This window comes from Scyliorhinus canicula, chromosome 7, assembly GCF_902713615.1.
Source record: "Scyliorhinus canicula chromosome 7, sScyCan1.1, whole genome shotgun sequence".
In the NCBI taxonomy this organism is placed as follows: Eukaryota; Metazoa; Chordata; class Chondrichthyes; order Carcharhiniformes; family Scyliorhinidae; genus Scyliorhinus; species Scyliorhinus canicula.
Genome location: NC_052152.1, coordinates 43,225,654 through 43,243,073, shown reverse-complemented (window position 1 = coordinate 43,243,073; position 17,420 = coordinate 43,225,654). Strand labels below are relative to the sequence as shown.

At 44.3% G+C, this 17,420-nt stretch overlaps 1 protein-coding gene across 4 annotated transcripts in view; it reads left to right on the top strand.

Moving 5' to 3' along the window:
* Positions 1 to 17,420, top strand: part of mpzl1l (myelin protein zero-like 1 like) — a 69,772-nt gene that overhangs the window by 25,978 nt on the left and 26,374 nt on the right. For all 4 annotated transcript variants that reach the window (XM_038801882.1, XM_038801879.1, XM_038801880.1 and 1 more), the window contains exons 2-4: positions 3,391 to 3,557; positions 10,178 to 10,376; positions 11,735 to 11,864. In XM_038801882.1, the coding sequence (XP_038657810.1) occupies positions 3,391 to 3,557; positions 10,178 to 10,376; positions 11,735 to 11,864 (496 nt within the window). The remainder of the gene's footprint in view (positions 1 to 3,390; positions 3,558 to 10,177; positions 10,377 to 11,734; positions 11,865 to 17,420) is intronic.

Genomic DNA, 17,420 nt, shown 5'->3' with positions numbered 1-17,420 from the left:
ACTTCCAAGAATCCTGCCTTTAACCCAGTATTCAGCATTCAAATTCGACCTTCAAAAATGAATCACTTCACAGGCTGAACTCCATCTGCCACTTCTCAGCCCAGCTCTGCATCCTGTGAATGTCCTGTTGTAACCTGCAACAGCCCTCGATACAATCCACAACTCCACCAACGTTTGTGTCATCGGCAAACTTACTAACCCACCCTTCCACTTCCTCATCCAAGTCATTTATAAAATCTACAAAGAGCAGAGGTCCCAGAACAGATCTCTGCGGGACACCACTGGTCACTGACCTCCAGCGGAATACTTTCCATTCACTCCCACTTGCTATCTTCTTTTGGCCAGCCAATTCTGTATCCAGACAGCCAAATTTCCCTGTATCCCATGCCCCTGACTTTCTAAATGAGCCTACCATTGGGAACCTTATCAAATGCCTTACTGGGCAGCACAGTGGTTAGCTGCCTCATGGCACTGAGGTCCCAGGTTCAATCCCGGCTCTGGGTCACTGTCCGTGTGGAGTTTGCACATTCTCCCCGTGTTTGCATGGGTTTCGCCCCCACAACACAAAGATGTGCAGGCTAGTTGGATCGGCCACGCTGAATTGCCCCTTAACTGGAACAAATGAATTGGGTATTCTAAATATATATTTTTAAAAATCAAATGCCTTACTGAAATCCATATGCGCAACATCCACAGTCCGACCTTCATCAATATGCCTCGTCACATCCTCAAAGAATTCAATGAAGCTTGTGAGGCATGACCTGCCCCTCACAAAGCCATGCTGACTATCTTTAATCAAACTATGTTTTTCTAAATAATCATAAATCCTACTTCTCTGAATCCTTTCCAGTATTTTGTTCACCACAGACTTAATACTGACTGGTCTGTAATTCCCAGGGATTTCCCTATTCCCTTTCTTGAACAGGGGAACAACATTCGCCTGCCTCCAATCATCCGGTACTACTCCAGTGGAGAGTGAGGACGCAAAGATCATCGGCAGTGGCGCAGGAATCTCCTCCCTCCCTTTCCGTAGTAACCTTGCGTATATCCCGTCTGGCCCAGGGGACTTATCTATCCTGATGCTTTTCAAAATTTCCAGCACATCCTCCTTAATATCAACCTATTTGAGTCTATTAACCTAGGGTCACTCTGTTCTCGTGAGCAACAAGGTTCCTCTCTCCAGTGAATACTGAAGCAAAATATTAATTTAGGGCCTCCCCTACCTCCTCAGACTCTCGGCACAAGTTCCCTCCACTATCCCGGATCGGCCCTACTCCCACTCTGATCATCCTCTTATTTCTCACTTAAGTGTAGAACACCTTGGGGTTTTCCCTAATCCTTCCCGCCAGGGCTTTCTCATGCCCCCTTCTAGCTCTCCTAAGCCCATTTTTGAGTTCCTTCCTGGCTATCTTGTAACCCTCTAGAGCCCTGCCAGATCCTTGCTTCCTCAACCTTATGTAAACTTCCTTCTTCCTCTTGACTAGAAGCTCCACTTCTCTTGTCATCCAAGGCTCCTTCACCTTACCATTCCTTCTTGCCTCAGTGGGACAAAACTATCCAGCACTTGCAGCAAGTGCTCCTTAAACAACCCCCAAATTACTGTTGTGCATTACCCTGAGAACAACTGTTCCTAATTTATGCTCCTCCACTCCTGTCTAAGAGCAGTATAATTTCCCCTCCCCCAATCAATTAAATACCTTCCCATACTGTCTGTTCCTATCCCTCTCCATGACTATGGAGAAGGTCAAGGAGTTGTGGTCACCGTCACCAAAATGCTCTCCCGCCGAGACATCTGGCCTGGTTCGTTGCCAAGCACCAAATCCAATATGGTCTCCCCCCTAGTCGGCCTATCTACATATTGAGTCCGGAATCCTTCCTGGACACACCTGACAAAATCTGATCCATCCAAACCATTTGCACTAAGGAGGTTTCAATCAATATTAGGGAAGTTGAAGTCACCCATGACAACTTTGTTAATTCTGCACCTTTCCAAAATCTGCTGCCTAATCTTTCCTCTATTTCTCTGCTGCTATAGGGGGGTCTATAGAAAACTCCCAATAAAGTAACTGCTCGTTTCTGACTTCCACCCTTACTGACTCAATAGACAAACCCTCCTCGACTACCTCCTTTTCTGCAGCTGTGATGCACTCCCTAATTAACTGCCACTCCCCCTCCTCTGTTACCTCCCTCCCTATTCTTCTTAGAACATCTAACAACCATTCCTGCCCCTGTGAAATCCATGTCTCCGGACTGCTTCATTGTCTGAGGAGTCGCAAATGGTGCTGAACTTTGTGCAGTCATCTGTAAACATTCCCACGCCTGACCTTATGATGGAAGGGAGGTCATTGATGAAGCAGCTGAAAATGGTTGGGCCTAGGACACTATCCTGAGGAACTCCTGATGTGGAGATGCCGGCATTGGACTGGGGTGAGCACAGTAAGAAGTCTTACAACCCAAGGTTAAAGTCCCAACAGGTTTGTTTCAAATCACTAGTTTCCAGAGCACCTCTTTAACCTGGGGTTACCCCTCTCTCTGGCTCTGTAAAAACTTAATTACCTGCAAATGCTCGCATTCAAAGTATCGTCTTGCATCTTTGACTTCGTCTGTATAAATGTTTCTGGAACCTACCTCTCCATTCACCTGAGGAAGGAGCAGTGTTCACCTGAGGAAGGAGCAGTGCTCCAAAAGCTAGAGATTTGAAGCAAACCTGTTGGACTTTAACCTGGTGTTGTAAGACTGCTTACTGAGGAACTCCTGCAGTGATGTCCTGGAGCTCCAACCACCACAACCATCTGCCTTTGTGCTGGGTATGACTCCAACTACCAGAGAGTTTTCTCCTGATTCTCATTGACTCCAATCTAGTGAGTGTTCCTTGATGTCTGTCAAATGTTGCCTTGATGTTAGGAACAGTCATTCTCACCTCACCTCTGGCATTGAGCTATTTTGTCCACGTTTGAACCAACGCTGTAATGAGGTCAGGAGCTGAGTGACCCTGGCGGAACCCAAACTGAGTGTCTGTGAGCAGGTTATTGCTGAGTAAGTGCCGCTTGATAGCACTGTTGCTGACTCCTGGGCAATTTTCCACATTGCTGAGTAAATACCAGTATTGTAGCTATACTGGAACATTTTGGCTAGCAATCTGTTATTTCTATTTCCACCTTGCCTATTTTTTAAACTTTGCTCTCAAATTTTGAGGAACAGAAGAAAGGAGGCAATTGTGCAATGCCATGTATTAAAGTATTTCCAGTACTGCTAATTTTAAAAACTTAGTGCATGCAACTGTGGTTTTATGGAAATAAGGGGATTGATTGCAAATGGAGCCTAAATATTTGGATGGTATACCAAATGCATTTACCAAAAATTAGTAGAATGTCCATTTTTTTCTTTCAGTCATCAATCCCGTGTTTGGTCTTGACATTTATACTAAATCGGAGATGACCGTTGAAAATGGGACAAATGTCAGATTGTCATGTACGTTCAAATCAAATCAAATTGTCGGTAGCCACCTGACCGCATTTTGGACTTTCAGAGCAGGAACTGGTGGGCAAGATTTCAATGTGAGTATTATAAAGTGTTATTTAAATGGGTTTTATTACTATGTCAATGTTTTCTCTTTCTACCAAATTCCTTTTATTTTGTATTTTAATAAAATGTTTATCACCATGGCGAAGCATCGGTACCCATGTACTTAGAAATGGTATACATTGTTTGGGGGGATTTCCTGAAAATAACATAAGGACATTGGAGCAGGCGTGGACCATATAGCCCACCGAGCCATCTCTGCTATTCAATACCATCATGGCTGATCTTCAGCTTCAGCTTCCCTTCTCCCATTTCCTGAGAGACCAAACATCTCAACTTTAAATATATTCAACAATAGAGCATCCACAATCACAAGACCATAAGACATTAGAGCGGAAGAGGCATCTCGGCCCATAAGGTCTGCTCCACCATTCAATGAGATCATGACTGATCTGATGTAAAAATCATGAATGCGTCCCGCCTTATCCTCATAACCCTCAATTTCCTACACCCCTCTGCAGTAAAGAATTCCACAAATTATCTACACTCTGAAGAAATTCTTCTTCATCTGCCTTAAAGGGATGACTCCTCACTCTAAGATTATGCCTTCTGGTCTTGGACTCTCCCACAGAGAGAAACAATCTCTCAACATTTATCATGTCAAGACCCCCGAGAATCCAATATGTCTCAATAAGGCTGTCTTTCATTCTTCTAAACTCCAATGAGTACAGACTCTACCTCACTTCATAAGAAAATCCCTCCATACCAGGGATCAATCTAGTGAACCTTCTCTGCCTCCAATGCTGGTATATCGTTCCTTAGATAATGGGACCAAAACTGTTCACAGTATTCTAAGTGTGGTCTCACCAAAGCTGTGTACAGTTACAGCAAGACTTACTTATTCTTGTACTCCATTCTTCTTGGAATAAAGGCCGACATACTAGTGACCTTCCTAATTGCTTGCTGCACCTGCATGATAATTTTGTGTTCCTTGTATGAGTACACACTAATCTCACTAAACATCAACATTTAGACGTTACATATCTTTTAGCAAATATTCTGCTTTTCTGTTCTGAATAACTTCACATTATACTCCATCTGCCACTTTGTTGCACACTCTTTGCGCCCTCTTTGTGACCTCCACACATCTTGCATTTCAATTGTAGCATTAGCAAACTAATATATATATATTATTCTTGGTTCTCTTCGTGCATGTCATTTTAAAAAAATAAACTTGGAGTATCCAATTCTTTTTATCCAAACTCCAAACGGACAGTGACCCGGAGTCAGGATTGAACCAGAGTCCTCTGTGCCGTGAGGCAGCTGTGCTAACCACTGCACCACTGTGCCGCCCTCTTCGTGCATATCATTAACAGAGATTATAAATAGCTATGGCAGCGGCACTAATTACAGCTTCCCAACTTGAAAATGCCCCATTTATCTGTAGTCTTTGATTCCTGTTTCCATGAACCCTAATCTTGTGTATTAATCTTCTATGTGGTACCTTATCAAATGCCTTTTGGAAATCCAAATATACTACATCTACTAGCTCCCCTTTATCTACCCTACTAGATACATCCTCAAAATGCGCCAATAAATGTGTCAAGCATTGTTTCCCTTTTGTAAACGCATATTGGCGTTGTCTGATGGTACTATGATTTTTCTTAGTGCATTATGAGGCTTTCTTAATAAAAGATTCCAACACTTTCCTGATGGCTGCTAAGTGGCCTGCAGTTCTGTTTTCTCTCCCCCTTCTTTCTTGAATAGCGCTATTACATTTGCTGACTTTCAATCTGCTGGGACTGTTGATATTGACAGTCATTTCTAGCAGAATATGGGCAGCACAGTGCCACAGTGGTTAGCACTGCTGCCTGATGGCACCGAGGACCCAGATTTGATCCCAGCCCTGGGCCACGGTCCATGTGGAGTTTGCACATTCTTCCCGTGGGTCTCACCTCCACAACCCAAAGATGTGCAGGTTAGGTGGATTGGCCATGTTAAATTGCCCCTTAATTGGAAAAAGAAAAGAATTGGGCACTTTAAATTTTTTTTTAAAATTTGAGCAGGATATCTTCATGAAATATAGGTGTTTTGTCCTCCGATCTGGTCAGCAAATCTAGGCATTAGCAAACCTGTCTCATTTAAAGACATGATGGTTCTTGTTTAAAGATAAGAGCACCTAACTTGGGGGGGCGGGGGGGGGGGGGGGGGGGGGAAGTTCCCACAAAAGGGTTTACCCAGCAATTGCCCAGAAGTGCCAACTTCCTCTGGACAATTGGGCTGGGAACCATCCAACAGAGGCGAGTGAAATTTCTAACTTTGAATGGTTCTACCAGTTTTACCCTGATAGTTTACCCTGATATATTTTTTTAAAAACATCCTCACACGGGACACTCTGCACACATCCGACCCCACCCCTTTCCTGGCCTTCTCCCCGAATTCATTTAGCAAAATCCAAACATGTTACTTCAAACCAACTTAAATTTCTAAAGATTAGTATTATTGTCAAAATCGTACACCTACCTGACATGCTCTTGCCTCTGACCATTGATCAACCTTAAAGTTCTACTTAAGCTAGGGGGCAACTGTCTCCCAGAACAAAGTGCTCATGTAATTACACCCGTCCCTGATGTAACTCCATAGGCCGGCTGGGCAACTCTTGAGTGGAAACTGATCAAGTTGCAGCCACTTACCGCAGAAATGGTTATCCAGAACTGCAACAACTTACTTTTATCAATCGGGGCATAGATTACAAAAGCAGGGAGGTCATGATGGAGCTGTACAGAACTTTGGTGAGGCCACAGCTGGAGTATTGTGTGCAATTCTGGTTGCCACATTATAGGAAGGATGTAATTGCACTGGAGGAAGTGCAGAGAAAATTCCCCAGAATGTTGCCTCGGATGGAACATTTACGTTATAAAGAGAGGCTGGATAGGCTTGGGTTGCTCCCTGAAGCAGAGGAGACTGGGGGGTGACCTGATTGAGGTGTACAAGATTATGAGTGACATGGGTAGGGAGCAGCTGTTCCCTTTAGTTGAAGGGTCAGTTACGAAGGGACACAAGTTCAAAGTGAGGGATGGGAGATTTAGGGGAAATTTGAGGAAAACCTTTTTTACCCAGAAAGTGGTGACGGTCTGGAATGCACTGCCTGGGAGAGTGGTAGAGGTGTCTCTCCCCTCTAAGTTTCATTCCCGCTTCATTCCCCTTTGTATTCCAAGTCTTGTTTCTCAAATGTAACTTCTAAACTATCTAGTTGAAGCTGTTGCTCCTGAGGATTTCCAAATGGATTCTCACCCTTTCAGAACATATGACATTTAGCCTTTAGGGTTGGGTTCGGTATGGTAATTCTTCTTGCTGTTGGTATGTTCATTGGACTTCAGATGCTGCTGTGCAGAGTGAAATAGGAAAGGAATGTTGCAGACTGCACTCTGAGCAGCTTCAACTCTTTTCATTTGGTCATCTGAAGCAACTCCCATCCAAACATCCTTCATGAGTTTCTGTGCTGGCTCCTTTTGCTCCTGTTGTTGCCTTTATTTACGATCCGCAATCCTTTTATTCTTGTTGATTGCATGAAGGGAGTCTGTATTTTCTTTGCTAAAATGTTTAGAGATGCACCTCAATATCCCGTTTCTCTGTGGTTCGCAATTTACAAAGTGAGCATGTAAATGCATTCTGACATCTTCACCAAATTTTTCAGTACACCATCGACCTTCATTTTTGTCAAAGCAGTCATATGTATCTTCCCTAAGCTCTTCACCCCTTGTTTCTCAATCCTGAACCACATTTGTTACAATTCCATCGTCTTGGTCCCAGCACTACTAACCGGATCCGGCCTTGACTACAGCTGCTTTTAGAGCTTTTGCAGCAGCTGCTACTTTCTGTTCCTTTATGCTTTTAGTTGGGCCTGCTTTGGTCCGGATTTGAGATTTACCTCGGCCCATTTCAGCATGATTCTTTCCAGCCAGGTTCTCCCCATCAGGGCTGGATAGTTACCTTTAATGATGTGCAGGGACAAGTCTGCAGTCTGTCTGTTTAGCTGGACATTTACATCAATATGGCCCCTCAATGACACTACTTCTCTAGCATATGTTTTAAGTGATACCTTTGAGTGTTTTAAGGCAATATGTCATACTTTCTCTTTTGTAAAGCTTCTGGTACCAGTGGAATGGCTGCATCAGTGTCCACCTACATTTTCACTGGTTGTCCATCCAGCAAAGGAATGACCCAATAACAGTGGTTGTGATCATGATGGCACGCACATTCAATGACCGTTCATCATCTGACTGGTCCTTTTTCAGGCCCTTTTGGCATCACATACATCTTTTACTCAGTTTTCTACTTGATGCACTTGGTTCTTGCTTTTCATAGGCCTTGTTTGGAACTTGTTGTTCGTTTCTCCAACATGCATTTTTGATGTGCCTCTTTTTACCACAGTTCTTGCTTTTTACATCTTTACTCAGTTGCTATATGCCCAGTTTTCACACATTGATGGCAGCTTTGAACTTATGACTGTGTTTGCTTCTCAGCTGACATTTCGTGGAGCTTAATTATTGCACTTCCTTAGTGCTTTCTTTCTGTCTAAGCTTCACTCTGTTAACAGCCTTTTCTGGATAGCTTAACTTATTAACCCACACACAAGTCTGTCTCTAATGATGTCATTCAAGACATCTCCAAATTCACAGTATGCAGCTAATTTCTTCAAAGTAGCTACAAACTGTGATTGATTCACCACCTTGCTGATGACGTTTGTGGAACCTGAACCTCTTGGCAATTACCAGGGGTTGAGGTGAGAAGTGGTCCTGCAATATCTCCACAATCTCATCATGGGTTTTCAAGCCTGGTTTTTATGGTTGAAAAGAAAAAAATGTTTTATTCTAGTCCATCAGGTTTCGTCAGTTCTTATCAGGTGTTTGCAGTGTGGATCAGGCACTTTGTCGGCAGTTACTTTGTGATATTTTTAAAGAATAGGTTTGCAGACCCACAAAGAGCAAACAAGAGCTTTAGTGGAAAGCTGTCTTCTCTACAGGCTGCGAGACTGGACTGACTGTTAGCCCACCCAAACTGCCCGTGATGTCATCAATACATCACTTGGAGGATCTGGGGTTGAATCCCGGCCCTGGGTCACTGTCCGTGTGGAGTTTGCACATTCTCCCCGTGTCTGCGTGGGTTTCACCCCAACAACCCAAAGATGTGCAGGTTAGATGGTTTGGCCACGCTAAATTGGCCCTTAATTGGGAAATAAAATAATTGGGTGCTCTAAATTTTAAAAAAAACATCACATACATTAGCGGCAGCACGATAGCACAGTGGTTAGCACCGTGGCGTCACAGTGCCAGGGTCCCAGGTTCGATTCCCCACTGGGTCACTGTCTGTGCGGAGTCTGCACGTTCTCCCCATGTCTGTGTCGGTTTCCTCCGGGTGCTCTGGTTTCCTCCCACAGTCCAAAAAAGTGCAGGTTGGGTGGATTGACCATGCTAAATTGCCCTAGTGTCCAAAATGGTTAGGAGGGGTTATTGGGTTACGGGGATAGGGTGGAAGTGAGTGCTTAAGTGGGTCGGTGTAGACTCGATGGGCCGAATGGCCTCCTTCTGCACTGTATGTCTATCACGTGATCAAACTCTTACGGTGACCTTGTTCCAACTAGGAACTGTCACAAATACATAACACAGTCCTCCTTTAAGACATCCCTTAACATGTACCTGTTTGTAGGGTGGCACAGTGGTTAGCACTGCTGCATCACAGCGTCAAGGACCCGGGTTCAATTCTGGCCTTGGGTCACTGTCTGTGTGGAGTTTGTACGTTCTTCCCATGTCAGCGTGGGTTTCCTCCCACAGTGCAAAGATCTATGGGTTAGGTGGATTGATAATTACAAATTGCTCCTTGGTGTCCAGCGATGTGGAGGTTAGGTTATGGGATTACGGAGATAGGGCGGGGTAGACGAGTGAGTGGACATGAGTAGAGTGCTCTTCCGAAGGGTCAATTCGGGTTTGATGGGCCGAATGGCCTTCTGCACTGTAGGGATTCTATGTGTGACCAAACATCATCTGACCTAATATCTCCTCAAGTGGCTCATTGTCATATCTTGTAATGCATGTGTAAAGTGCCTTGTGATGTTTAAATACGTTAACGGTACTCTTAAAAAAAACTATATGTTTATATTTTATGGATGACATAATTTTGGTTCTGCTTATAACGGAAACTACTGGCAACATTAACTGGTTGAATATCTCTTGCTTTCTTGTCATATGACAAGCATTCTTGAGCCAAGCTCAGAGGTCATGCCACAAGGCACACCAATCTTAAACGAATGGCTGTGCACATAATTGGAGCCATCACTCTTAGAAATAATATACTCTTGGATTTGTCAGCAGAGGAAGACTTGTTTTTCATAAGTCCATGCTTCAAGAGGAACTTCTACCTCCTTGTAAGTACTACTGAATTGATCTGCTGTGGCGCTTGGAGGATGGACTGATTTTTAGTAAGTTCGATGTTGCATGTAATTTTGTAATTTTTGGGTCCACCTGATTGCCTTTATTGTATAATTCTTTCTTTAAAATTCAGTATAAAACTCGGAACAATTGTTTATTGAGCATTCATTGATTAATAACGTATATTTTTGGAATGTGATTTCATTCATTCCATCTTTTTGTGACAGGTATTACATTATTCAATGGGAAAACCGACAATTATTCATAACCGAGTTACGTGGGATGGTAACATCAACAAGAACGATGTTTCCATTATCATAAACAACGTTAATTTTAAAGATAATGGAACTTACACCTGTAATGTGTTCAATGATCCTGACTTCAGTCAGTTTGGTGCAAAAATTCACGTAATTGTCGTTGAACAAGGTGAGCCAAAAATATCACTAGCGCTAATATTTTTTTCCTGAAAATTACTATTTTTGTACTATTTGCTTCAACACACCGCAACTTGTGACAGGTGTGCTATATTGCTGAGGTGCTGAACTGTTAAACTATGCTTCTGTGTGTTCAGCTGGGTATATTTAAAAAAAAAACTTATTCATTGTACAGATGAAGAGCCAGAAATTCCAAATAAATTACTGTAGACATTGGAAACCTGAAGCAAAAATGAAAACTCGGTTATCAATGTTTTGGGAACTATTTGCATCGGAAATGTTCACTTTTCTATTCTCTCCACCAATCCCGATTGACATAGTGTGCATAGAATCCCTACAGTGCAGAAGGAGGCCATTGGGGCCCAGCAAGCCTGCACTCACCCTCTGAAAGGGGCACCCTTCCTCGACCCACTTCCCCACCCAACCCCATAACTCCACCTAACCTGTACATCTTTGGACGCCAAGGGGTAATTTAGCATGCCCAATCCACCTAACCTGCACATCTTTGGACTGTGGATGGAAACTGTGGCACCCGGAGGAAACCCATGCAGACATTGGGAGAAAGTGCAAACTCCCCACAGATAGTTAACCAAGGATGGAATTGAACCCGGGTCCCTGGTGCTGTGAGGCAGCAGTGCTAACCACTGCCACTGTGCTGACCAATCATCCTTATATTTGGAGTTAATTTTGTTGCCCTTCTCTACACTTTCCTGAAAGATAGAGCATTCGGAACCCTAGTCAGCTATATAGCTGTGTGATCAGGTCTACTGAGCATGTACTTAAACACACCTAGAAGTTGGCTGGCCATGTGACCTGTCTTCAAGTGCCCATAATTTAAACATGATTATACATTCCAATTATAATTCGATGAACTCCTGGTCGGCCGGCAAGTTAACTTAAAACAAGGTCCCCCACCAAGTGCCTTTATACCTGATCCTCATTTGTGGGGAACAGTACTGAACGGCACTAGCATCAGGTCTCTGAGATGAAGGGGTTAGATCCCAATGCCTCGGGTAGATCAGGCGAGCTCCATATTAGAGCGAGACCAACTACTCACTCTAATATACAGATTTAACAAATACTAATTCCGTCCACATTGGGCAGGATCCAGATCTCATGAGGCATGGCGAGCTAAGTAAAGCCCAGAAGAGCTCTGTCGCCCTGTTCGGGTGGGACACAGCCGGTAGATTACACTCGTCTTCATTCCAATAGGAATCTTGACTGAGTGCAGATCACCTTTTAGTTTGTGGTTTTCAAGGTCTGTTTTTTTTTAAAGTTCAATTTCATATTTGCAGCCAGTGGATTAAAAATCATTGACATAAAGCACATCTTCATGACACTTTTTTTCAGGTTCTCTACCCAAAACTGGGGGAATAATTGCAGGTGCGGTCATTGGAGCAATTGCAGGTTTACTGCTAATTATTGGCATTGTGTTCTTTATCAAGAGAAAAGAAGAGGATCGACGAAACGCTTATATTGGGTAATTCTTTCTTACTGTACATGGAATGGAAGTAAATTATATTGTTGAAGTTTTGTAACCATGCAATTAAACTCAAGTTTGAATCTATGGAGTTTCAGCTTATTCAGATGAATTGTATGTAAATCAAAGTTTATAAATCAAAGTTTATTTTCCCTGGAAGACAAAATATTAATAGCAGACGAAAATTTAAAAATTTGTCCAATTTTTCAGAATTGGTGAACTTGTATATTTAATTCTTTTCTTTGCAAGCCATCTTTATTTTTGGGGGAATTTATGACATTGGGTACATAAAACATGAAGGGCATGAGAAAAGTATGCTCTTGTTTTAAGCCCTTTTTTGAATAATGGCTCATTAAGAAAGTTATTCTGCTATTCTGCAGCTGACATTGGATTGTGATTAGCACTGGAAATCATGGCTGTTTCTCCCCCTCTCCATAGCCAAATATACTTAAAAGAAAATTCCAGAATTTGCTACCCTTGTCTTAAATTAACTCGCCCTGTACTGAACAAGAATTGAACCTGGAATCTTTCCTATCTGTTTGGATCAGTAGATACTATGCATTGCATTTTCTTAATGAGCACAACGTGGCCATGTATTTATATTAAAATGAAATGCTTTTGTTACCATTAACCAAAATTGCATAACTCTGGGATAGCTATTGGTTGTGTGGCAACCTTGCATCAGTGAGGCGCATTGTGTACACATAGCAATTGGTATGGCTTTGACTCTAATCTGTCAATATATTATGTATATATTTTGAAAGTTTATTCATTTTGTGTAATTTAATATCCAGTAAGATCACCTGTTAGGACTCCCCTGATGACTCATTGAAATTAGTCAGTCAGTATCTGAGGCACATACCATGGAATATCCAGTTGCTGGATTAAATGAGTTTATGCAGGGCGTTACAGGGACTACTACAGTTTGCCTCAATTCCTTTGAGTTGAGGGGATAATGACTGGCCAGAGTCCCTGCTCGTATTCCTGCACTGGAAATGCGAATGTGCAGTTACTGCTTGCTTCGTGTCAAAACTTGTAAGAGTCATGGCTACCCGTAGGTAAAGGACCAAGTTTGGCTATTGTGGCCCCTCAATTGAATTATCTGTTCATTCTTGGTGCCAAAGTTCACATGTTGCCACATGGATCTATTTTCTTCCCTCTTTTAATTTTCTATTCTTTCCTGAAAGTACTCTATACACACTGAATGCCATCAGTACCACAAATGTCAATGCTTTAAAGTCTCCCCCCACCCCTACCCTGTCCCCCACCTTATTCCTTCAAAACAATTATATTGGGTTAATCAAATCTGACTGGCACTTCACAAATCAATGTTGACTAGTGCCTACCTTCCAAAATAGATTTTGTTTAAAATGGAATTATTGTTTTGACATAAAGCTAACTATTTCATAGACTATTTCATAGAATTTACAGTACAGAAGGAGGCCATTTGGCCCATCGAGTCTGCACCAGGTCTTGGAAAGAGCACCCTACCCAGGCCCATGTCTCCACCCTATCCCCATAACCCAGTAACCCCACCCAACACTAAGGGCAATTAATCATGGCCAATCCACCTAACGTGCACATCTTTGGACTGTGGGAGGAAACCGCAGCACCCGGAGGAAACCCACGCACACAGTGGGAGAACATGCAGACTCCGCACAGACAGTGACCCAAGCTGGGAATTGAACCTGGGATCCTGGAGCTGTGAAGCATTTGTTGCTAACCACTATGCTACCGTGCTGCCCATAACTGGTCAATAGTTATTTAGTTTAGCCTTTCCTCTTTTTAAAAAAATGTTTTTATTCCAGATTTTTCAATAATTTTTTAAAAACACTACAAAAGAGAAAATAATGCAAGGAGAACAAAACAATATATCAACAAAAACAACTTAACCCTCTAACCAACTAAAAATTTAACAAAAAAAATCAAAATGGGGCATGAAATCAACCCCTCCCCCCCCTACTGTGGGTTGCTGCTGCTGACCTCCACCTATCGTTCCGCGAGAAAGTCAAGGAACGGTTGCTACCGCCTGGAGAACCCCTGCACAGATCCTCGCAAGGCAAACTTTATCTTCTCCAACCTGAGAAACCCCACCATGTCATTGATCCAAGCCTCCACGCTTGGGGGATTCGCATCCCTCCACATTAACAAGAGCCTTCTCCGGGCTACCAAGTAGGCAAAGACCAGAACTCCGGCCTTTTTCGACTCCTGCACTCCTGGATCGTCCGATTCCCCAAATATCGCTATCACCCAGCTCGGTTTTACCCGCGTATCCAAGACTTTGGACATAGCCTTTGCAAAGCCCTTCCTAAATTCCGTAAGTGCCGGGCATGTTCAGAACATATGGGCATGGTTTGCTGGGCTCCCTGAACACCTCACACACCTGTCCTCTACCCCCAAAAAATGTACTCATTCTCGCCCCTGTCATATGCGCCCGGCGCACCACTTTAAACTGAATCAGGCTAAGCCTGGCGCAAGATGAGGAGAAATTGACCCTGCCCAGAGCATCAGCCCACAGGCCATCATCCAGCTCCTCGCCCAGCTCCTCCTCCCACTTGCTCTTCCACCGAGGCCTCCTGCAGCTCCTGGTATATTTCCGATATCCTGCCATCCCCTACCCACACGCCCGAGACCACCCTGTCCTGTATCCTCCGGGCAGGCAGCAGCGGGAATTCCCCCACCTGCTTTTTCACGAACGCCCGAACCTGCATGTACCTAAAGGTATTCCCCGGGGCTAACCCAAATTTCTCCTCCAACGCCCTCAGACTGGCAAAGGTCCCATCGATTTTAAAAGTCCCCCAACCTTTTGATTCCCGCCTTATGCCAGCTTAGGAACCCATCTATACAGGACGCCGTTTCCACGAACAGGAACCTGGGGAGGACCGTCATCGTTATGGACTGTACCCTGCCCGCCAGGGAGAGTGGCAACATATCTCGGCTCCTAAAGTCCTCCTCCATCTGATCCACCAGCCGTGTTAAATTGAGCTTGTGCAGGACCCCCCAACTCTTGGCCACCTGGATACCCAAGTACCGAAAGCTCCTCTCCATCGTTTTGAGCGGTAGCACCCCCAATCTCTTTTCCTGGCCCCTCGCATGCACCACAAATAGCTCGCTTTTCCCCACATTTAGCTTGTATCCCAAGAAGTTTCCAAAATCCCTAAGAATCTGCATGACCTCCCCCGCCCCTCCACCGGATCTGCAATGTACAAAAGCAGGTCATCCACATATAGTGAGACCTGATGCTCCTCCTCCCCCCTCCCCTGAACCAACCCCCTCCAGTTTCTAAACTCCCTCCAATGCCATGGCCAGCGGCTCAATTGCCAGGGCAAACAGCAGGGGGGGGGGAAAAGGGCACCCCTGCCTCGTTCCACGATGTAACCTAAAATACTCTGACCGTAGCCGGTTCGTCGAAACACTCGCTACCGGGGCCTGGTACAACAATTTGACCCACCCTATAAATTCCTCCCCGAACCCAAACCTGCCTAACACCTCCCACAGGTACTCCCATTCCACCCAATCAAAGGCCCTCTCCGCGTCCATTGCCGCTACCACGTCTGCGTCCCCTCCTTCCAAGGGCATCATGATCACATTCAGGAGCCTCCGCACATTCGCATTCAGCTGCCTGCCCTTCACAAACCCCGTCTGATCCTCATGAATTACTCCCGGGACACAATCCTCAATCCTAGTTGCCAAGATCTTGGCCAACAGCTTGACATCCACATTGAGAAGCAAAATCGGCCTATAGGAGCCGCATTGTAACGGATCCCTATCACGCTTGAGGATAAGCGAGATCAAAGCCTGCGACATCGTCGGGGGAAGGATTCCCTTTTCCTTAGCCTCATTAAAGGTTCTCAGCAACAGCGGGCCCAACAGCTCCGAGAAATTCCTGTAGAACTCAACAGAGAACCCATCCGGCCCCGAAGCCTTGCCTGCCTGCATACTCCCCAACCCCTTAACTAGCTCCTGCCTTTCCTCTTTTTGAACAGAGCTGTAATCTATGATACCCATCAGTTAATTGGCACTGTTCCTGTCTTTATTAAATTCTGAACCAGTTCTACTTAAAAGCTTGAAGTCTGAGACTGTTTCCTGTCGGTACAGAAATCTACGATAGCCCTTCTATTTATTTTGTCTACAATTTTGAAAATGCCTCTTGTTTTTCTGTGAAAACTGAAGTATTCAATTAAGCAATCTTGTTCTTTCCTGAGCTATTATAATGCTGCCAAATTTTATTTTGTGCCTACCTACATACTGACCCAGAAAAATTAGTGATTACATTCTGTTAAAATTGGAGATTTATAACCACCTGCTTTTTCCAACCTATTTCTAGTTGATGTTCCCCATTATTACTCAGTACACTTACAGTGAAGTGCACATTTTCTCTTTAATTAATAGTAGGATGATATGCAAAGGACAAACCATTTTAATTCTTCAGTATTAATTTTAATCAACTGCCCCTGCCCACCAAACTTCCTGTGTCACGATTTAGATATACGTGCGCAATGCCTAAGTGTTACTTTTTATCTGAGATTTGTGTAGTTTTTCAATTCCTTAATGAGGTGTTATTCTTTTCCACCAAGCTCTATTTCCAAAGCCCATTACTCAAAAAGGGTTATCCACACAATCCATACCGTGCAGAACGAGGCCATTTGGCTGATCAAATCTGCACCATCCCTCTGAAAGAGCACCCTACCCAGGCCCACTTCCCCCATCCTATCCCCACAACCCCACTGAACCACATCTTTGGACACTTAAGGGGCAACTTTTTTAGCAAGACCAATCCACCTAACCGGCACATCCTTAGCCTATGGAAGGACGGTAGCACAAGTGGAGAGCACTGTGGCTTCACAGCGCCAGGGTCCCAGGTTTGATTCACTGCCGGGTCACTGTCTGTGCGTTCTCCCCATGTCTGCGTAGGTTTCTTCCGAGTGCTCCGGTTTCCTCCCACAAGTCCAAAGACGTGCAGGTTAGGTGGATTAGCCATGCTAAATTGCCCTTGGTGTCTAAAAAAATGTTAGATGGGGTTATTGAGTTACGGGGATAGCGAGGAAGTGAGGGCATAAGTGGGTCGGTGCAGACTCGATGGGCCGAATGGCCTCCTTCTGCATTGTATGTTTTTTTTTAAATGAAGAAACCGGAGCACCCAGAGGAAACCCAAGCAGGCCCAGGGGAACGCACAAACTCGAGGTTCCAAAACCAGGTTCGATCCCCGCTGGGTCACTGTCTGTGTGGATTTTGCACATTCTCCCGTGTCTGCGTGGGTTTCCTCTGGGTGCTTTGGTTTCCTCCCACAGTCCAAAGACGTGCAGGTTAGGTGGATTGGCCGTGATAAATTGCCCTTGGGTGACCATAAATGATTAGGAGGGGTTAGTGGGTTATCAAGATAGGGTGGAAGTGAGGGCTTAAATGGGTTGGTGCAGACTCGATCGGCCGAATGGCCTCCTTCTGCACTCTATGTTCTATGTAAACTCCATACAGTCACTCAGTGCTGGAATTGAACCCAGGCCCCTCATTCTGTGAGGCAGAAGTGCTAACCACTGTGCCACCATGCTGCCCATT